Source organism: Sciurus carolinensis, chromosome 9, assembly GCF_902686445.1.
Source record: "Sciurus carolinensis chromosome 9, mSciCar1.2, whole genome shotgun sequence".
Lineage (NCBI taxonomy): Eukaryota > Metazoa > Chordata > Mammalia > Rodentia > Sciuridae > Sciurus > Sciurus carolinensis.
Genome location: NC_062221.1, coordinates 94,318,198 through 94,342,203, shown reverse-complemented (window position 1 = coordinate 94,342,203; position 24,006 = coordinate 94,318,198). Strand labels below are relative to the sequence as shown.

At 37.2% G+C, this 24,006-nt stretch overlaps 1 protein-coding gene across 3 annotated transcripts in view; it reads right to left on the bottom strand.

The window, feature by feature from the left end:
• Dcbld2 (discoidin, CUB and LCCL domain containing 2) overlaps positions 1-24,006 on the bottom strand; it is a 106,660-nt gene that overhangs the window by 35,721 nt on the left and 46,933 nt on the right. For all 3 annotated transcript variants that reach the window (XM_047563369.1, XM_047563370.1, XM_047563371.1), the window contains exon 3: positions 7,654-7,791. In XM_047563369.1, coding sequence (XP_047419325.1) covers positions 7,654-7,791 — 138 coding nt within the window. The remainder of the gene's footprint in view (positions 1-7,653; positions 7,792-24,006) is intronic.

Here is a 24,006-nt window from a genome sequence, read left to right as displayed (position 1 = left end):
GTTACTACACAAACCAAACACGGTACACTTCACTAGGGTCCTCTGGACAAGAGAGAGGCAGCAATAGTAAGTAGAAGGTCTCAGGGGTTTGGCTAAAGCAGATGGGCACTCACTCTCTCCCTGTGCAATCTAAAGAGAATTAGCACCTGCAGAGTCCATTCCAGTCTTAATAGTAGTCTCACCCAAAGGGAGAGTAACCAGAAGGCCTAGAAAAAGAACTTCTGAACTTCCCCATTATCTGCCTTTTTAACCACATAAGAGGAGACTAGTCTCAGATGCCTGTGAAGGCAGGGTAGTGTGACTGTGAGGAAGAGCATAAAAAAAATGTAAGGACAACAGCAAACAAATAATTAACAAAGGGTTAAAAGGCTTCAGGATTTTTTTGACCTGCTCCATTTCTGACCTGGGCCAGTTCACCCATCCTTAGGCAACCTGGTGGCCCCCGACTCCCGGGAGGTCACCATATTGATGCTGAACTTAGTGCGGACACCTGATCGGCATAGTGCACTACAGCCCAGAACTCCTGAACTCAAGTGATCCTCCCACCTCAGCCTCCCAAGTAGCTGGGACTAAGGCGCATGCCACTGTGCCTGGCAGGATTTTTTAATGAAGATACTAATATCAGATTTTCTAAGATAATTCCACATTTAGCAATATTACTGTCAAAATTGATATACACAGACTTTTTTAAACTTAATTACAATTTAAAAAATTTCTCACAATAACTGCAAAGTTTGGAGAACTTTATAATTCCTTCGTGAAATATTTATTTAAACATGAAATCTTAGATTGACCCATACATAATACTATAAAAATGATAAATATTTCATATGTTAACAAATCAATCAAAAATGTTAGCATATTGGTTACTCTCAAGAAATATTTCTGATTGACAGTATTTGGTATTTTTGAGATTGCAGAACTGAGAAATATGTTTATTTATGTTTTCTCCCAATCAATATTGTTTTATATTCTTGAACAAATTGAAAAGACTTTCAGAAGTATTAGTACCCAATACTTACAACTATTCAACATCATCTATATTAGCTGCAGCATATTATTTTTGCCCAATTGATAACATTGACTTATAAAGGAAGGGAAATCTAAGTGATTTGATTTATTCTAACTCAAAAAACTTGAAGTATGACTCCGAAGTTACTGTATTTAACAGAAGTGGGAAAACAGCATAAAGCAAGACAATATATGTGTACAAATTCTACTCCTATATTTGCTCTAAATTATTTAAATAACTAATTACAAAATTTTCACACCCTGTCAGTATGCTTGCTGTGTGATGTCTCCTTTGTTCAAGTACTGAAGGATGTGGGATAAGGCTCGTCTGGCTGCTAAATTCTCCTGACAATATTAATATTACTGTGTGATCTTAGGGCTAATTCCTTGTTTTCATGGTAGAAATCTAGCAATGATTTGCACCAACTGCAATTTTGTTATGAAAATTTACATACACCGAACATAATCTATTCAGAATCAACTAGCATTTACAAAATGCCTGATCCTATACTAGGTATTCTGTCTCTCCTCCCCTTTTACATACTTAGAATGGAGATAAAATCTTAAATTCCTCTCAGAAAAATTATAATGCCATCTATGGAAGCAGAATCTACAGTAGGAACAAGAAAAAAATTTCACAGATGAAAAGATTTAAAGCTTTCTCCTGGATGATGTAGGTATGGCTCAGTTGTGTAAGCAATAAATCATGCTGTCAGATAGGCTATAAGCCACATATGGTTAATTGGGTCAAAACAAACCCTTTTTATCCTTAAATTCCTATTGAGACAGAACAGGAGGGGCCCAATCCCCTGTATGTCTATGGTATTTTGAACAAGGGCTATTTTTGTGGATGGCCCTCACTGTCCTGGGATTTGACAAGGCAGCAGTTTTGAGCCTGCATGATGGGGTGGAAGTGAGGCTGGGATGGGAATCAGGGTTGCCATGCCTGTGGTGCCAGGCACTGGCTACAGCTGTAGCTGGGATGGTTTGAGAGGGGTCAGCCGGTGATAGCATTTCCTGCCACTTCTGCCACTACCTTGGCAACTACCATTGCTACCACTTCTACAGCCAACACTGCTTCTGTTATTACTGCTACAGGGACAAACTGCAGCAGCAATGCTGCTCCTTCTGCTGCTGCCACCACTGCCAGCCCGGGCATGTGATGGCCCTCCAGGCTTGCCAGGGTATTATCCTGCAGCCTCCTGGGGCAGCTGTCGTAAGCACCTTCACCATCTCATAACAGTGGAGTGGAGAAGGACATAATAAATGCAAACCCTGGTACTGAGAGCAAAAAGCTGGCAAGACGCTACAGAAATTCTGCTCACTTGTGTAACAGTTGAGTGTGCCTGTGTGAGCCCACCTCTTTTGCCTATATAAGCTTCATTCCTAATATCCTAGGGGAGCCAGTCCCAGAACCCTGTCTCAGGCACTGCCTCCTTTGTACTTAAGCACAGCCCAATAAAGCCTCATTGTGATGAAATTGCTGCTTGCCTCAACATTATTATTTTGAATTTAGTAAAGAAGTCCAAGGTTAAGCTGGTAACACTAAGAGTTCGCAACACTAAGCGCAGAGAGGTGGTCATAGCAAAGGAGCTGCAGCTAACCTTTTCCTGATTTCTATCCTAACTGAGCCAAAGAATTCTTGGTTGATTGGTAACATCTGTGTTAAAAAATTAACAGACATATTGTAAGCTAGCACAATTCTTTTGTGACCTACACAGTAACTAGGACATCAGTATTTACCAATAGTGAAGGACAGCCACAAGATACCACAAACACATGCGTGGTTCCTTTATAGAATTCCTAATGTACTCAAAAAACAAACAAACAAAAAAGACATGACACAGAAAAGACTGAAATCATTAAAGTGTCCTTCAGGATATTTACATGCCTCCTTGACATAAAATTCATTCCATGAGTTAAATTGAGTGAATTGACTCTTTTGGTTAATACCACCTTAACAGATTAATTATTTTAAATTATCTTTTTTTTTTTTTTTTGCAAAATTGGCAACACTTTGCTCATCAACATCATCATTTTATAAATTAACACTAAAATGGTTATTTAGGGGCATGTTATTAACACAAACATTATGCACATTCAGTCTTCATTTTCCTGTAAATAATGATATAGATATGAAAGTAAACTGAAACTTAATTAATAAGATCTTACTAAAATTAGTTTAATAGTTTCAGAGTTTTAAAATGTTTGCCACCTACAATAAAAATCACAAATAGGAACTGGCTAAGTGTATGTAACACTCCAAACAGAAGAGATTGTATAAAATTATTGTATAAATTAAGGAAACAATCTAAGGAATTCATACTCTGTTTTCAAAACCAAAAATATTCCATGCAGGGGGTGAAAAAGCAACCAGTTACAGAAATCTGAACACTATTAGAAAGGAGTTCTTTATTATGCCCCATTTCATTAATAAGTTTACGGAATCTGATGTAAGATGGAAGAAATGAAAAATATTTGCAAAAAAGTTAAAGAATGCAGCAATTAAGATTTTTATATCACTGCCATTAATTCTAAAAATAATCTATCATATAGCAACAATAACCCTGTCAAATAGGAGTATTTTTCAGGCTCGACTGTTGACAAGTCTTAGGCATACTGTTATCAGACACTACGGGGCAGAAGGCAATGAATGGACAAGTGTTTATGAGTTTCAATCAGGAAGAATGTTAATATCTACAGTGGGTCATTCTGTTTCACAGAAAAATTTAAACAATTTGCTATTTTCCTCAAAAATAAAAAATATGTACATTTTAGACTGACCATTACAAATTTCTAGATAAGTAAATCCTAAAATAATGAGGTTTAACATTATTTAAGTAATGGTTCCATATTCTACAAAGAATACCAGAATAACCACTTTACAATTGTGTATGCAAACTAACACAAGTGCACCCACTATAGCACATTCAAATAAATGCTGCCTTGAAGATGAGCCTTTCAGTGCAATTGCAGGTATGTCTCCTAAATTCACTGTTCTATAAAATAACTTTAAAAAAACACTGCCCAGAATCCTCCTGGAAACACTGAGCTCCTAGAAACTGGCCATTGTTGAAGAGAGATTCAAAAACAGAAATTCAGATCCTACATCTATAATTTTGAGTCCAGTGGTAAATGCTATTTTAAAATTTATTTTTTAGAATGAAAAAGTAGTAGTAGTTATTATTAAACTAGATAAAAAGTTCTGAGCTACCAAGTTCAGGCCTCTGAATGGTTGACTGCCTCCTATGGTTAAGACCAGTTAACAACTTACTTTCTCTCCTTAGAACATCTTAACAGTGGTTGTTAATATCAATATCCAGGATCCCTCCAAGGTCCACACAAATCTTCAATTTTTCAGAAAGTCTAGTTGAAATTTGATAGGATTATACCAATTTGGGATTAGAAATACTAATCCTCATAATTATTGGAAGTGTTGATTCATATTTCTATGAATGTTTCCTTGCTACCCAATGGGAAATAGGAACTTTTTCTTTCACTGGTAGGTAGAATTCTCTTTCTTTGCAAAATTGGTAAATAAAGGCTACAAACTACTACTCAAAGGTAATTAAAAATAACAGGGAAAAAGGAAAGTTTTATGAAACTAGACATAGTATTTAAAAAGCAGTAAAAAAAAAAGAGTCTATAAAATATAATTAGAAGAGGACACTAAGGATAGTGTTCAAGACATGACTAGGCACCAGGGTAGTTCTGAGTTTCATTCAAGAGGGTTTCCTTATGTCCAAAGTCTCTTACTACAATTTAAATTGCAGTAAGATGAATCCTAATTCAAATGGGAATATTTTTCCCTGTAGAAGATATGCCCGGTGACAATATCTTTAAAAACTGACATAATTTTAGTGCTGTGCTCATAAGATGACCCCTTAATTCAATCATCTCTTATCTGGTCTCTTCTACTACCCATTTAATCGATCTTCCTACATTATTCTTCTCTTTGATCTACTCTTCACAGAGAAAGGGAGATTATAAAAACAAAAACATAAGCTCAGTCACATCACTACTCCGCTTCACGAATTTCCATGCACTCTTAGGAAAAAGCTCTAATCCTTATATTTTCTATATGGCACTGCAAACAAGATCTATGCATCCTTCACTCACTCCAATCCCACCACAAGGGCTCTTCCCCCCAATTCCTCCAAAGCTGCTTCCAACCATCAGGTCTTTGCATCTACTGTTCTCTTCCTGAGAATGTTCTTCCTTGTCTGCCTGGAATTTCCAATAAATTCTTCAGTTTTGAGCTAAAGTAGCTTTCTCAGAAAAGCTCAGCTCTTTATCAATCTTCCACCCTCTAAACCCCTTTGGACTTTTACCATTTATACTTTTTGTAACTGCAACTAAACAATAAGTTAAAAGCCCCATGAAGGCATGACTGTATATGTCTTAAATACTACTGTTTCCCTAGTACCAAGCATAGACAGGAAATAAGGGAATATAATTTTGAAAGGGGTCTTGTGCAAAATAATGAACGTTAGTCTATTTGGATAAAATTGTGACTCTATCAACAACACATACCATATAGCATTAATGAGTCTGTTGGAGTGTACAACAAATAAGTAGCTGTGAAGCAAGATTGTTTACACTCTTAGTCTCAAAAACTCTAAATCTTCAAGTAGAAAGCTAGGGACATGTACTGATGTTACTTGAAAATATTCATGGAATTTATTGTGGTAGCTATGCTTCCTGAATGAAAAAAAATCGAGGTGCTCAAACAAAGCCAAACAGCCTTCAAAATACATGAGTCATTACAAGAAATTGTGACTGAAAGGCCACCCAAGAAGTAATAAGAATTCAACTAGTGTTCTCTAGAAAAATAGTTTAGCCAATTTAAGTTCAAATGAAACAAATGTTTGATGAATGGGACAGGATAAACAAAAAATTAAGACTTCAGGAGACAATTGTGAAATGAGGATTTCCCAAGATGATTATCACTTTGGAAAGTATTACTATCAAGAAGTTCCTGATTAAAAGCCTAAAATATTGATCCTGTTATTGGAGATCACTGTCAAGTTTTAAGTAACTTAATGCAGGCCATTCAGGTTCCTGTGGGTCAAAAAACTCCACAATATAAATGTCTAATGTAATAGCTTTATAAAAAAATTAAAGAGATGCTATTTATTTTCTAGAAATATTCAACTTGATAAATAAGGAGAGATGGGGAAAATATGAATCAAAAATATTTAACCAATTATTAAGACCAAGAAAATTAAGAAGCAAATCATTCATATTTTTTATCCTCTCACCTATTAACCCAACACTCTCAAGGAGTAAAACTGAAAAAAGGTAATCTATCATCATGTAACTCTGTTCTCTATATTACCCTTTAGATGATGGGGTGGGGGAGAATAGAATACATTATGTGTGTTTACAGTGGTGCAAGCAGGAAATTACCACTGTGTGTGCCTATCATGCTGTATACCTGCAGACACTACATATGCACGATTAGATTTAGTCCTCACAACTAACTAACTCAGATATGAGACATGGTGGTGAAATAACTTGTCAAATCACCAGGCCAGCAAGAGGCACAGGCAGGTTTTAATTCAAGGGTTACCTGTTATCCTTCCATAACATCACAATACCTTAGTTTTCCTGTCTCTGTCAAAACATTAATCATTCATTTAGCATAATGTTTCCAGTTCTTTTCTTTCTATATTCTATCCAAGTGAGTTTTCTTATTTTCTCTGAAAGATATTAGATTTCACAACTTGTCCCACTGTTTATGAGAAAGCAGAGTCTTCTTCACACAGAACAGCCTCTATCATGTTCTAAATGAAACTTTTAATGAGACATAGAGTGTGTATCTCAAACCTACCACAGCTAAAGAGAATAGCCTGCTCTATCCTCAGTCATTTCCAGTAGTCAACATACCCACACCTAGAAGGCACTTGAAAATTTTCTCATGTATACATAATATGAAGCTAATTTTTGTTTTAAATGGTTAACTTAATGTCAAATTAAATTAGTGTCAAATGTAAAAACGATTATCCATTTTCTGATTTAAATGACTGTTTTGATATATCCTTGTACTAGGAATACTTCTTAAATTTTCTCATCATGGTATGCTTAATAACAAGGGGGAATAAATATAAGCCACAATCGCCAAAACACATCAGAGATTTCATGTATGTCTTCCATTTTACCTTAGAGATTCAGGAAAATTTTTGATTCTATCCTATTTAATAGCTTTGCTTTTAATTCTTTCCCCTTCACATCCTAAATATTAACAATTCAGAAATAACTCAGCACTTCCAAGGGCATTTGAACAGTAATAGGATCCTTAACAGAGAAATATGAAGTTGTCAACTGTGGGTATTTAAATTGAAAATGGTACATCTCAATAATTCACAGATTTAAAAACAGTTATAAGAGTTTTTGTTCTAATCTTGTAAATGAGAAAAATAAATCTACTAAGGAAAAGGAAGTATGTGGATTTGATGAAAAAATTAATACACTTATTTTTTGAAATTCTGAGACTTATCTAATTTGTCAAATTTTTATAAGTGTTATTAATTATTCAGTCTTTCTAGTCTATTCCAATTTCAGATAACAGGCACTCAAACACTTCTTTTTTGTTGTCAGAAACTGCAAAATGTGGGAGCCATTGTTTATGATGAAAATTACCTTTTTTATAGATAACTGAATATGAAGCCAAAAATCCTCGTCCAGAAACATGAATTCCACTCATGAACAGCACTGTAATTTCATTGCTTTTTGATTCAATTGAATGGTTCATCTGCAACCCCAGACCACAGTATTTGCCTAGGGATGAAAGAAAAACACATATTTGGTGTGACTGTTAGGAAATCAATAATATTTGCAATGTATGAAAGAGAATCAGAATATACCAAACTGGGTGTTACATTAGTAAAAAATGACTAGCATATTTAAGATTAAAAATCATATTTCTTAGAGATTCAGGTAAATTTTTGATTCTATTCTATTTAATAGCTTTGCTTTTAATTCTTTCCCCTTCACATTCTAAACATTAACAATCAGAAAATGATTCAAATTAAAAAACAGTACAGGGTATCACTGACCTTGTGAAGATTTAATTTTCTGTAAAACACATATGTAATCTTTAAAACAATAATGAAGAATGTAAAAGTCAACCTATGTAGGCACGTAACCCCAAATAAATGATCAATCAACAGTATTCTTAACATAATTCACTGCGGACCTCCTAGATTTATGGCTCAGGATATCCCTCAAATGTTTTTTGGATTTACTCAATTTTTCTTTTACAAATTGTCAGATTTCTACTCAACTCATTAGGTAATCATGTCCACTCTTGTGGTTTTAACTATGATTTGACAACTGATCAAACTTAAAATTCATTCTCAGTCTTTTGAACTTCAGATACTGATAACAACCTAACTTCTATCTTTAAATGTCTAAAGGACATGTAAAAAGTAAACATATCCTCATTATGGACCTAAATATTCAAAGAAATAAGAAAAAAAGAAATAAGAATTAAAGCAAGACATCCATCAATAAATGATAAAAATGAATTTCCTTTATAAGGTTGGTAACTTGTCTGAAGAATTCTGAATAAGAATCTCAAGAACTGTTTCAAGCTACAGTAATCTCTCTTAAATAAGACTAATGTGGACTTTCAGGGATATCATTCATCATCAAGGAAATGACATTAAAACTACATGATGTAACAGTACATACCCAAAAGAATGGTTATAGTAGAAAGACTGACATCAAGTATTGGTCAAGATGTGGAGAAATCAGAACCTTCATACAATAATGGCAGGAATATAAAATGGTACAGTCGTTTTTGAAACAGTTTGGAAGTTTCTAACAAAGTTATGCAGCCCAGTTATTCACTTCCAGCTATTTACTCATGAGGAACGAAAACATGTTCATAATAAGACTACGAATAGTATCATTATTCCTGTCTCAAACTGAAACAATTTGGTCATCAACTAGCTAATGGATAAACAAAACGTGGTATATACTCACACAAAGGATTAATATGCAACAATTCAAAGGGACAAAGTACTGATATGTGTAACAACACAGATGAACCTCAAAAACATTAGGTTACGGAAGAGAAGTTGTATATTTCTAGAAAACGCAAAGTAAAAAGCAGAAAACACCAGTAGCTGTCAGACTGGGGGGAAAGGAGGGAGAAAGTTGAAATGGTCACATGGGGAACTTTTTTAAAAATTAACTTTTTAAATTGGTACGCTGTATTTAATGTAATAATGAGATTCATCATAACATATTCATACATGCTTATAACATAATTTGGTCAATTTAATTCCCCAGTACCTCCCTATTTCCCCTCCTCCTAGTATCATTCTTCTACTCTACTGGTTTTCCTTCTCATTTCATGACACCCCCTACCTTTGTTCTTTTTCCTTTTTTCTCTCTAGCTTCCACATTTCATGTGGTGTAAAATGTTGAAACCTGGATTTTAGTGATGCCTGCGTAGTTTTACACATTTATTCAAGCTAACCAAACTACATTTAATAAGTGAATTTAAAGGTATATAAATTATACCTGAAAAGAATTACTGAGAGATCAATTCCAAAACCCTCATTCGGCAGTTGAAAAAAACTGAAAATCATAGAGACCTAGATTCCTTAATGTGACACTACTCGTTAGAGGTGGAGTCAGTCCAGAACCTATGAATGAATGAATGTGTCCTTCCAAATTCTTACGTTAAAAGCTCTAGCCCTGGGGGCTGGGGAGATAGCTCAGTCGGTAGAGTACTTGCCTTGTAAGCACAAAGCCCTGGGTTCGATCCCCAGCACCGCCAAAAAAAAAAAAACTCTAGCCCCAATGTGATAGTATTTGGAGATGGGACCTTTGAGAAGAAGTAAGTTGTGAGGGTGGAACTATCACAGTGCAACTGATCCCGTGCTACCAGCTTTCAGAACTATGAGAAATAAAGGTTTGCTGTTTAAGTTACCAGTCTATGGTATTTTTGTTATATAACAGTACAGACTAAATTCTCTGTCTTATCTAGGACTTTTTTTCCTTCTACACACCACTCACAGTAATAAAATAAATGATGCTTCCCAAGGAGCTGTGACATGTTTACTAACAGCATTTCTCTTCTCCTGTGAGAGACCCCGGCAGTACCAGGGAGTACCTCAAGGTCCACAATGGTTTAATCGCTCTCTTTTCACAGCAGCAACAATTCTTTGCTTTTTCCCTCGCTGTCCCACAGAGTCTCATTCCTTAATTAGTATATATTTCAGCTTGTCTTTTGGTATAAAATCACCTAAACATCTTATGGGGAGAGCGGTGATTTGAATCATGACCTCTGACTGCCTCGTGGCTGCATTTTGCACTGGGAACTTCCTGTGCAAACATGCAGGTCAAGATGGCCCAGTTGCTGTGGTGATACCAGCCTGAGGAGGCTCCACGCAAAGGTGCAGGGTTATATCAGTCTGGATCTTGAACTCAGGCACCAATTCCCAGGAATAGAGAATTCTGGGCATAACAAAATAACCTTGATGTCTCCACAAGTTTCACTGCAACCTTCAAGTCTGTGTGCTTTACTGAAACTTTTTCAAAAATAACCTTTATTTTTATTTTTTTGTAGTTGTAGATGGACAGAATGCCTTTATTTGTTTATTTTTATGTGGTGCTAAGGATCAAACCCAGTGCCTCACATATGCTAGCAAGTGCTCCGCCACTGAGCTACAGCCCCAGGCCCACAAATAACATTTTGATGATAAAAACTATATAAATAAACATGCTGAGCAAGTTCTGGGTCATTGTTCCTCCATCAGAAGATAGTGCCCCTCCTGGTGCCAGCTTTCTCTCCTATGTGTGTCTGTCTTTTCTCAATCCCCCATCACCCTTCACTGGTTTTCTGAATTAACAGTCATGCTGGAGGCGGCAATCTTACAAAACTACCTTTGCCTTTAACTGCACTATTGTTGATTTTATACCATCTTCATTTTGAAAACTATTGGCAGAGGTTGACTCTATATTCTTTCCAGTGTACTACTCTTAAACCATTTTTGGTTCAACACATTATAAAAGAACCCTACAAATAGTTATCATCTGATACAGTAGTTTCCCATTTTCTGTAGTTTTGGTATGCATGGTTTCAGCTACCCACAGCTGACTGCAATCTAAAAATATTAATATTTGTTTTGACTCTTTGAAGAGATAGAACCTCCACATAACTTTTACTAATGTACCTTGTTATAATTATTCTATTTCGTTAGTTATTGTTAATCTCTATGCCTAACTTATATATTAACTTTATCATACATCTGTATGTATAGGTAAAAACATCATATTGTACACAGGGTTCAGTACTATCTGTGGTTTCAGGTACAAGTCTTGGAACATATACCAAATACGGTTAACGCTTCAAATTAGTTTTCAATACTAAGAAGCAGTCTAGTAAGTAGACATATATTACTAAATACAGTAATATTTTGGATACTAAATTTTTTTAAATCCTGACCTAATGTTATAACAAAGTAATACATATTTCATGCTATTTCAAGTATTTTCTCAAGCACTACAAATATCACAAGCTATACAGTAATTTGCGAGTAGCAAAATCAAATGTGTGCAGAATCAGTGCTCATAACATAAAATCTTAAGACAAATTGGGAATAGGTAAAGGCAAGAGCATTACATTAAGAAAATATTTACATATTCCAATTAACTCCTCTGAAAGTGAACAACAGTTTCACCTGGCTCAGCAGCACTAGTTGTTCTTTGCCATTTAAGGATCTAAGTAGGTGTGACTTTATTAGAAGGCTGGATATGGTGCTTAGCACAAATACTTCCACCGGCTCAGGAAGCTGAGGCAGGAGGATTGCAAGTTCAAAGCCAGCCTCCTCAATGGCAAGGTGCTAAATAAGCAATTCAGTGAGACCCTGTCTCTAAAAAAAAATACAAAAAAGGGCTGGGGATGTGACTCAGTGGTTGAGTGTCCCTGAGTTCAATCCCCAATACCCTCCCCCCAAAAAAGATCATATTTAAAAAACAGCTATCATGCCATACAAAGGTGTCTTTATAAAAATTATGTCGTTAAAAAAAAAAAGGGTAAAGGAAGTTGACAACTAAGGTCAGGGAATGGTCAGTTTAAATATTACATTAAGTACTACCCTAGACTGAGGTAAATTCATCATTCCTGATGATTTTGACCTTATTCTTCTATTTTCAAAATAAAAAGTCAAATAAAAAATAAAAAAAATTATGTCGTGTAGTATACTAATACTAGGGAATCACAAATGAGACTAAATTTAAAAGTACTTTGGGAAAATGAAGAAGTAACTTGACAAAAATATGATTCTGAAGTAAAAAAAATCTAAAAAGTTAAGGTTTTAAAAAATTCTTTCAGTGGGGAAAGAATCATAGGTATTTGATAATAACACTGTAGTACCTTCTCATATTATCTATTTGCCATTGTCTTGTCCTGTGAAATGTAAATAAATTCAGTCTGTGGTGGAAACCAAACACCATTTTAAACCACGTGTTCTATGAAACTTAAAGAGGTAATGTAATATTAACAGGTTAATATTAGAAGGTATATAATATTAATTTTTAAAAACTAAGGGAAAAAGTACAATTGTTCACCTTCTAGGTGCATTAATGAATCTAATATATACCTTGGAAATGCCAGCCCTCACCTCTTATTCCCAGCTGAGATGACTACTCCTCACTTACCTCCTTTAATCATAGGTGTTACTTATAAGTAATGTTAAACCTGTGGCAAAGTATTCTCAGAAATGAAGAAAATAAGTTTTCCCTTATCTGGGCAACCTAGTTGATTCATTAATTCCATTTCTGCAGTTTGGTCATTCAAAAGAGTCTTTACTTCAAGGCAGACTTATTACCATTTTTTCCCTGTTTAAAACTGTTAAAAATCTACAAACTTAAAAAAAAAAATTAGAAGACTATCAAGAGGAAATAGTTATTATCCTTATGTAATACTATTACAGAGATAACCACCAATAACACTTTGTAGTGCCTCAGCCCTTCCCATTTGATAAACGAAATCAGCAATGGTATTTATGTCATAAGGTTATAATAGTTGTTAAATAAATATACAAGTGCATATACACACGTAGTATTGTTCATCCATCTATTCACTAATCCACTCATGCATACTGTCTCTCTAACTTCAACATATACTACTACTAAACTGAGGCTGGATGTGTAGCACATGTCTGTAATCCCAGTGGCTTGGGAGGCTGAGGCAGGAGAATCTCAAGTTAAAGGCCAGCCTTGGCAACTTAGTGAGACTCTATCTCAAAATACAAAGTAAAAAGGGCTGGGGTCAGGCATAGTGGCACACACCTGTAATCCTAGTAGTTCAGGAGGCTAAGACAAGAGGATTCCAAGTTCAAAGCCAGCCTCAGTAACTTAGCAAGGTCCTGAACAATATAGTGAGGTCCTAAACAACTTAGCAAGACCCTGTCTCAAAACAAAAAATAAAATACAAATTAGGCTAGATACATGGTTCAGTAGTTAAGTACCACTGGCTTCATTCCTGCAACAACAACAACAACAACAAAATGTTTTTAAGACTACTAAACTGATTTTTAGAAAGACTATTCCAATTTATTCCTTCTACCCTAGTAGTATGAGATAAAAGAAACTGGTAATTTGTTATTTTCTTGATTAATTAGTAAAGGTGAACTTTTCCAATGTGAGTTTACTTTAAAAATTTCCTCTGGCATGTGATCACTTTATGTTTCTATGTATTTACCTACCAGGACTCCCTGTTTTGTAAAAAAGTTTAAAATATTTGTATGTTAACTATACAGCAAAAGGAGTTATTTTGGTGCACTCCTGACCTAATTAGGCCCTTTCAAAGCATGGTGTTTTCTCCAATGAGTTGCAGAAGTGGAAACTAGAGACACACACGCCAGCTGGCTTAGAAGAGAGCAAACATCCATCTATGTTGCGAAACTGCCATCAGGGCCACTACAGGCAGGCTCTGGGAAATGAGAACAGTCCATGGCCAATAGTTACCATGAAAATGGGACCTCAATTTTACAACTGCAACAAAGTGAATTCTGCCAACAACCACTAAACTTGGAAGAGAACTGTGAACCCTCGGCAAGAATTATATCCCTGGTTGACACCAGTGAGACACTAAGCAGAGAATTCAGTCATGTAGTACCCAGATTTCTCTACAGAAACTGAGATAACAAACTCTGCTGTTTTAAGGTGAAAAGTTTGTTATAATTTGTTATGAAACAAACAAAATTAATACGATTGAAAACTTACTTTAGTCTGTAGTTGGAATGCCCTGCACCACTTTTGGATGAGCAAATCTAATGGAAGTATATCACAGAATAAGGAATGTATGGCTCAGGATCTGAACCAGCCCACAGATATATTTTACTTGGCTTCTTGGTCCGTACAGTTTTGGGCCATATGCTTTCAAAAGTGTTTAAATTAATTGCCAAGATTTAAAAAACCTGGAAACCTCATATAAATTTGGAATTTTCAGATTCTCTTAAAAAACATAATGAGGGGAAATAAAAGGAAACTGCTATAATTTGGATGTTGAATGTCCGCCCAAAGACCCATGTATTTAAGATTTGAAAATCAGGGTGGTACTACAGGGAGGCAGTAGAATTTTTAAGAGGTGGAGCTTAGTGGGAGGTCTTTAGGGGCATGTTACTAAACAAGATTGTGGGACCCTTTCCCCCTTCTCACTCTCTTTTGCTGCCTGGCAATTAGACAAGTGGTTTTGTTCCACCTGCCCACCATGATGTTTTGCCTTGCCACAGGCCCAAAGCAATGAGGCCAACTCATCAAGGTCTAAAACTTCCAAAACTATGAGCCAAAATAAATCTTTTTTTCTTTGTAAGCCAGTTATCTCAGGTATTCCATTATAGTGGAAAGCTAAGTAATATAGAAACCAAGGCCAGGTTTTCAAATGGTTGTACTCAAGAAGCAGCTGAAAGAGAAAGTCACCCTCCAGTTTTCCATTGACCTATTCCACAATGTTCCCAATTCTGAAGCTCAGTTATCACTTATCATCATAGGAATGCTGTTATTTTTCTCATGCCTATTCCATTACACTCATTTATTTTACCTGTCTAGCCCATGTTGGCAGTGAGTTTATATCTATTACGCAGAGTTCAGAGACCTTAAGGTTATCATACCTCTTCCCATGTCCATTATCAACCCCACTTTCAGTAGATAAGAAACAGTAACAAAGTAAACTCTGAAAGATGTTAAAAGGAAATATTTTGTGTTAAAAAGAGAAGAGAAATGCTTCTGATTCAGATAGACCAGAATGAGAGTTAATATTATTATGAAAATTAGGAAACCTTACTTATGTTCTCAACTAAATGGAAACTCAAACTACTGAGAGGTGTACTATGGAGCAATGCTCCTCTTAGAATACTGCTGCTTAAGAAGATTAGGTGGAGGATACGAAGTTACTTGCTAGAATGAAAGCACATCATTTTGTCCACTTCCAATAAGGGGAAGGAGCTTGCTTACAGAGCATCGCAATTTGCAAACAAAGTGATTTAGGAACAAATTTCTCAGTACTTAGTATAGGACCATTCCAGTCTCAAAAACAAAACTTGGAATTCTCAAAGAATTTGAATGTATATTATGAGCTAGGTAGGTGCTGGGGATTCAGTAATGAAACAAAGTGTTGCCCTCAAAAGGCTTAGTGGGCCACAGTGATGTGGAGTTGTAAAAACTAAACACATTAGTGCGATTTAGTGTTATCATTTGGATGACCAAAAGGTCTTCCCGTAATGCTTTCTCTTACACAGTTATTGATAATACCAGGAAAATGGGACCTTGTTTTTGGTTGGAGTTAGCCTTAGTTTTAGCAGTTTCAACAAAGACCCACCAGCAGAGGATAATGATAGGACAGCATAGATGTATTTTTCAAAAAATATTGGACTACTGAACACACAGTATTTAAAATGAGATGTAAGAAATATTTACTATATCTAAAAAGGATTTAAGCAATATTACTAGGAATGAATTTGCCTTTCCTTCTAAAAGAGAGTAGAGTATCATTTTCTCAACATCATGAAATCTTTTCACATTTTAATGTTAAGGAAGGTGACTATTTCAGCACTAATTTTCTTAAAGAAATAACACATCTGGTATTTGCACTTTTTAAAATGAATAAGAGCCACATGGGAAAGTGTACCTTGACACTTTGACTTCTACCTCACATACTATACACAAAAATCAATTCTGGAAGGATTGAGGGTACTATCTGCAGGTGGCAACAAAATAAGGCTTTAAGATAAAGCCTTAAGAACATCTTCATCACCTAAGAACAAGCAAAAATTTGTTAAGCAGCATACAAAAAGTATTAAATGTAGGATCCTGAAAGACAGTGCTTGCCTTTTATAGGAACAAAGAATACAGAACCCCTTTCCAACTACAACTTTTTATTAAAAAAAAAAAAAATTACACTCACAGAAAGTGACAAAAAGGATTATCATGAACTACAAAGATTTTAAACCACTACAAACTGCCAGTCCTGTTTAAAGAAATGAGGAACGGTCTCAATCTACTTTTAAAAATGTAGTATAAAAAGAAAGGCTGTGGCTCAGTGGTAGAGTGCTTGCCTGGCATGTGAGAGGCACTGGGTTTGAGCCTCAGCATCACATGAAAATAAATAAATAAAATAAAGACACTGTGCCCATCTATAACTAAATTTTTTTAAAAATACAATACAAAAAGAAAAACAAATGAGAATTCCCAAATCCGACTTACAAACATAAACTCCCAATGGCAAAGCAGAAAAAAAGTATGTAACACAACATCCTAAAATCAATCCAGTGCCCTTAATTAATCAAACAGCTTCCAAGATAAAACACCTTGAAACGGCAATTCAAAAACTAAGAGCAGAAATAGACAAAAAGCAGAATAATATGGGAGTTGTATGATCTTAGGGAAAAATATAAGAAAAAGACAAAAGTATATCAAAATTGAAAAAGGAAGACCACATTATAAGGTGCACAAGGAATAATACTCTTGGGAAAACATAAGGAATATTAAAAGAAAAAAGAAAATGAAAGGAAAAAATTTAAAGCAATAAAAGACCAGTGAGAATGTAGTAGATATGAAAGTAGTTAAAATGGCAAAGATTCAAGTTACATATAAAATGTCTAAAAAAGATACATACAACAATAGGCAAGAGATAGTAAAACTAAAAAAATACACAAATGTGATTACTTCAAACTAAAAGGCTTCTGTGCACCAATCAACAGAGTAAAGAGATTGACTACAGAATGAAAGTATCTACAAACCATATATATGAAAATTAATATCCAAAATGTAAAAACCACAAGTAACCAATGGCAAGAAAGCAAATCATAAAATTAAAAGATGGGTAAAGAATCAGATTTTTCAGAAGATGATGAACAAATGGCCAAGAAGTATATGAAAAAGTGTTCAACAACGCTAAACATCAGGGAAATCCAAATTAAAACCACATTGGAATCATCACCTCATATCTGTCAGAATGACTATTATCAAAAAGACAAAAGATAACAAGTGCTGTCAGAATGTAGAGAAATGGGAACTACCGACTGAAAATGTGAATTAGTTGCAGTCATTATGGAAAACAGTATGGAGATTCCCCAAAACCTCCCATTTGCAATAACACAGACTAAACTAGAGGACATCAGATTAAATGAAATAAACCAGTCCTAGTAAGATAAATACTGTACGACTTCACTTATATATAAGATCTAAAATCACAAATTCATAGAAGCAGAGTGGAATGGTGATAACCAGGAGCTGGAATGGAGCAGGTGAACTGGGAAGATGTTAGTGAAAGAACACAAAAATTTCAGCTAGACAGGAGGGTAAGGTCTAAAGATCCACTATACAACAAAGGAAGGCAAATATTTACATACTGAAAGAATCCAGTGGATATCAGTAAAACTAGCCTGCAATAATCAACTTCAATACACAATCCCATCAAACTATTAGGCCTTAAAATTCAAGAAAATTATCTTCATACTCTTTATAAAAATCAAATGCCTTTTGGGGGTGAGAGAATTCAATTGGCATCAAACTTCTCAAAAAACAACACAAAGCAAGGCAATAATGGGTAAGCATTTTTTTTAAAAGCCAAAAGACATGTAAATCAAAGATTTATATGTAATCAAACTGCCCCCTCAAATCTCAAGGTCACAAAAATTGTTTTAAAAAATTAAGCAGGGGCTGGGGATATAGCTCAGTTGGTAGAGTGCTTGCCTCATAAGCACAAGGCCCTGGGTTCAATCCCCCATACCACAAAAAAAAAAAAAAAAAAAAAAAAAAAAAAAAAAAAAAATTAAGCAGTTTTATATATGAAAGAAAATTACATCTATAAACCCTTCTTATGTAACTACCTATTCAAAGATGAACTTCATCCAATCAATACAGGCTGATAAATGAGCATTTACTACAATTACAGACTACAGAAGTTAGAAAAGGAGTTGAAGAAGAATGAGATGTTATATGATATAGGCTGTACGTTATGAAATTATATTCTGACTAGAATAAATGAAGAAGAAAGGGGAGAGCAAAGTAGAATAGTTCACTGACTGTAACATAAACAGTAGGCAGGAGAAAAAGGCTACACTAAAAATGAACAAGTCAGGTAGTAAAAGATTATTAAAATAGGGACAATAAGCATTTTATATATATACACGGATACATATAGATGTTGAAAAATAATGCTTAAAAAACAAAACTATAAATTTTCCTAAGCATCAAAATAAATTTTTAAAGAAAAGAAAACTAAGGAAATAAAAACAGCAAATATATGTAAATTAAAGTAGTATAAAAGTAGTTTAAAACATATTAGTTTTAAAATAAGTGCCAAATTATTTAACTTAGCTATAATTTTTTTTCATTTTGAATCAAAAAGACCCAAAAATATGCTATATAAGAAATACACCCAAAACAAAATGATTCAGAAATACTAAAAATAAAGAAATGGGCTAAGACAGGTATATCAGGAAAGGAAAAGAATAACAAATAAGAAAGGTATGCATATACTGTTGATATTAAACAATGGAGAATTCAAATTAACATGATAAAGGACATTAATGTTAGAGGTCACAATTTAAAATGAAGATATTATGATCATGAATATGTAACAACACAGCAAAAACCTTTGTAAGAGCTTTATAAAATAAAGCGAGAGAGAAACATTAATAAAAGAAGGCCAAATAAATAAAGATACAGAAGACATATATAATAAAAGAATTGAGGTAGATCTTTTGGACAATCAGGCTTTAGATTCTTGACATTAGAGAATAAACTTATCAAGCACACATGGGAAATTCACATACAGACAAGCATCACATATTAGGTTATAAAGTATCAGTAAGTTCCATAAAGTAGAAATATTTCAAATAATATTCCTTGACAACAATACAATAAAATGAGAATTATTAACAACAACAAAGGAAGGTCATTCTATCTGGAAATAAATGTATTAAAATTACTGGGTAAAAGAGAAACCTAAACTCAAATTATGGAATTCATAAAAAGTTTTGATTCAATTGATACACTGTAAGGAAAAATGCAGCTCAGTTCGGGACCCGCGGTGGCTCCAGCTCTTAAATCCAACAGAGCTGGTGCTCCGTACACCCAGTCTGAGTTGCAGTCCAACAATAACACCCATAAATCCACAACAGACACAGGACCTCACACAAGAGACTTTATTATGTGGACGACTAGCACATCTGCTCCGGGGTTGGAAAGAAGGGAAAGAGAGAGATGGCGTGAACACTTCTTCCAGATATTGGAATCTCCCGGGCTGGAAGGAACCAATAGTGGAGGAGAATACTTGCAAGCTGACTGATGAACCAATAGCTAGCTGGGATGTTCAGACTGACAAGCTAGGATGTAACGCGGGAAGCAGGAAATGGCTGTAGCATAGGCTGGAAATTCCTGCAGTGTAAGGGGAGGGCAGAGCAGCTTTCAGACTGGCAAGTTAGGTTGTGGTGCAACGGAAGGGGCAGGAGATCAGCTTTGTATTACATTCCCCCATTTTTGATTTTATAAGAAAATCTCTTCTGGGTACATGGACGAAGGTCCATCTTCTATAATTGCTTCCTGCTGAGTGTGGACGTAGAGCTGATTCAAGGGAGAGATATCATCATGGCAGGAAGGAGTTGGGGACTCGATAGCTCCTCTGGGGAGCACAACTGTAAGCTAGGCTCCAATTCCTGTAAGATCCTGATATTCCTGTAATACAAGCTGATTAGTTGATAAAGAAGTAGCACTCCTCTTATTAAAAGGACAGGGGGCTCCCCCACCCCTTTTTTTTTGGCTGGCATTCTATTGGGAAAAGAATCCAGTGGTTAGGAAAATAACAAACAGGAGTCCAGTCCTCATGGCTGGGCGTGTTTGTCTGGTGTCTCAGTTGTCTGATCCCCAGTCTCTGGAACGGGAGAAAGGGTGGAGGGCTTGAAGGCCTTCAGTCTGAGACGGAGGGGTCCCACAGGAGTGGTCAAGTATCAGCTGGAAGAAGTCTGTGGATTAGGAGCTGGAGAGGGGTTAGTGGATCAAGAATAGAGCTTAACCCGAGAAATGTGTAGCCATCCTGGTAGATCTTGTACCTTGACAGCTGTTGGTGTGGCCAGGATCACTGTATGGGTCCCTGTCACTTGGGAGACAGAGGGACTATAGCCTCCTGAGAAGGAGAGATAAGAACTTGGTCTCCTATTTGAAGAGGTTGGGCAAGGAGGCCAGATAAAGATTTAGGCAGGGTGGAGTCAGCATAACCCCATAGAAATGCTCGAATGTGATTTAGGAGAGGAATGGATATCTGAGAAGGAAGAAGGGAAGGAAGAGGCATTATCCCAGGGGGCAGGATGGGACGACTGTACATTAACTTGAAAGGGGTAAAATGAGCTGCCAGGATGGAAAAATTGGGGATCCAGGATCATAAATATCCTGCTAACCCCAAAAAGGAAATGATTTCTTCCTTGGTGGATGGAGTGGGCATGTCCTGCAGCAATGTTTTTCTCTCTACAGTGATGGCCTTAAATCCAGGTGAGAGCCTGACTCCTAAGTAAATGACCTGAGGCTGGGAAAGCTGCACCTTTGCTGGAGAAACCCTGTAACCCCTGTCAGCGAGAAAATTTAAAAACTTAACTGTGTCTCTTTGGGAGTCCTCAAGAGAGGGACTACATAGAAGAAGATCATCAACATACTGTAAGAGAAAAAGAGGAAACGAAAAGCGTTTGGCCAAAGAGATGAGGGCTGTCTCGGAATCCCTGTGGGAGAACTGTCCAGGTCAGTTGAGAAGAAACTCAAGTGAAAGGGTCAGTCCAAGTAAAAGCAAAGAGATCCTGTGAATCAGGGTGAAGTGGGACAGTAAAAAACATCCTTCAAATCTAACACTGAAAAATATGTGGTGGAAGAAGGGATAGAGGAAAACAGGGTGTAAGGATTGGACACAATGGGAAAGATGGGGACCACTGCTGAGTTAATGATGCGGAGGTCTTGCACTAAACAGTAAGATCCATTAGGCTTCCTAACGGCCAGGATGGAAGTGTTATACGGTAAGTTGGAAGGGCGTAGGAAGCCTTTCTGCCTTAAATCCTGGATGATTGGTTGAAGTCCCATGAGGCTCCTTTGGGGAAGGGGATATTGGGCCTGGGCTGAGTAGGATGTTGGGTCCTTTGGATGAATGAGTACAAGTGAGCATTTGGCTATAGAGGGTGTATGGGTGTCCCAGACCTTGGGGTCAACCAGGGAGGGAGGAAGGGGATATGAAGACTCTGTTTGAGCTGTATATTCCTGCAGAGTCATTAGGAGAGGAATAGTAGAGGAGTCTTGGCTGAGGCGCATGGTGGGTGAGAAGGAAATAGAGGCACCCAATTTGGTTAGGATGTCCCTTCCCAGAAGGGGAATGGGACATGAAGGAATTATCAAAAAGCAATGAGTAAAGCCAATTTGTCCTATATGGCAACTTATTGGAGGGGTTTGTAGGGGGTTATATGGTTTTCCCTCTACCCCGACAACAGAGGATTTGGCAGGGGAAGTGGGTCCCCCAAACTCCCATAGCACTGAGAAGGTGGCTCCAGTGTCTATAAGGAAAGGGATCTGCCTGCCTGCCACTGTAAGGGTCACCTGGGGCTCCTGAGCAGTGATGGTCATTGGGTGCAGAAGTCCCGGGCCCCTTCAGTCATCCATTGCAATCCCAGCAAGTCGCTGGAGGGAGGGGGCAAAGATGACCTGGCACTTCTCTGAGCACCAGGGCAATCCACTGCCCAATGTCCCAGTTGGTGGCATTTTGGACAAGGACTTGGGGGCTGCTGGGGGTTGGGGCAGGCTCATGCCCAGTGGCCCTCTTGCCTGCACTTGAGGCATGGGCTTGGAGATCTTCTGGGGCTTGGGCGCCCCCAGCGGTGGACAGTTGGGTAGGTCTAGCTGGCTGAAGGGCTTTGGTCAGCATTTGGTATTTTAATTTTTGGTTTTTTTTCTTCCCTTCCGTTATAAACCTTGAATGCCACTGCTAGAGCCTCTGGCTGTGGGGTAAGGGACCCCCTATCCAACTGCCTCAATTTAGCCTTTATGTCAGGGTAACTTTGGGAAAAATAATAAGTCATAAGTAGTTGCAGTCCCTCTGGAGTCTCAGGATCCTGGTTAGTATACCTGAGCATGGCCTCTGTAGGTGACTTAGAAATGCTGATGGATTTTCAGTTCTGTCCTGTATTACTTCCTGAAGTTTATCATAGTTAATGGGTTTAATGGTGGCTTTTTGGAGACCTGCAAGGACGCAGGTTTGAAACTCATCCCGCCGCAGACACCCAGTTCCCGTATTATAGTCCCATTGGGGCTCCCTATCTGGTACTGCTTCAGCCCCAATGGGGTGGGTTGGGGTCGATTGATGAATCTCATCTGCATAATTGCGCGCCTGTTCCCAGACTCTCCTGTGCTCCTCAGGGGTTAGGGTGTTGGACATGATCATGTAAATGTGATGCCACGTAAGGTTATAAGACTGGGTAAGGTACTGAAATTCCTTAATGAAGTTTGCAGGGTTGGAGGTGAAGGAGCCTAGCCGCTTCTCTATTTGGGAAAGATCAGACAGTGAGAAAGGAACATGGACTCTGATTACTCCCTCCGTGCCAGCCACCTCCCGTAAAGGGACTAAAACATGTACACAGGACCGCGTGGTGGGAGGACTTGGTGGGCTGAGTGAAGGAGCAGAAGCAGAAACGGAATGAGGCAAAGGAGAGGAATGAATAGGGGTTTCTGCAGCAGGAGATCTGTAAGTGGGTGGTTCATCAGCGGGATCAAAGTCAGAGGAGAAGGAGGGGTTAAAAGGGGGAGGAGAAGCCAAGAGAACGCGTTCAGGTTTTTGAGGATAGTAAAGATCGGGTTTAGCACAAAAGAAAGGAAAAACTCAAAGGAAAAAAGTCTCTTTCCATTCACCAGCTCGCCCACATATGTACTTAATTATACCCAGTATAATTATACATATAATTATACCTAGTATAATACTGGGATCTAAGATGTCATAAATAGACCATTCTGATTTACTATCTAAAGGACAGGTTGGCTCTAATTCAAGGAGCAGGTGGAAGTGCTTGAAATTGTCTAATAAACACCCCAAGGGCGAGTTTGCTGGGGTGGAGGTCCTGGATCCCATGGCAAAGACTGAGAAACACCTAAGTCAGTGCTCGAGGCGTCCCAGGAACACGGGTTAGGTAACTATGAGAAGGTAGTGCAAAGGTGTGGTCGTCACACAGCACCAGTGCCTGCTGGGCAATAGCCAAGAGGGTTTGAGGACCTGATCAGGATTTGAGTGCAAAATGGCCTCAACCCTGAGAGAGAATCTCCACCATAAAATCAGGAATCCACCTGGCAGATAAGACTGACTATGGGGACCAGTCATAACTATGAAAATTGTGACTGGGGGTACCCCCAACCTCAGTAGCCTTGAGAGCCCCGGATACTCGACAGTCGCTTCTCAGGTCAGCAGAGGTGTGTTTCAGTCAGTCTAGGGGGACCTGCCTAGGGAACTCACCA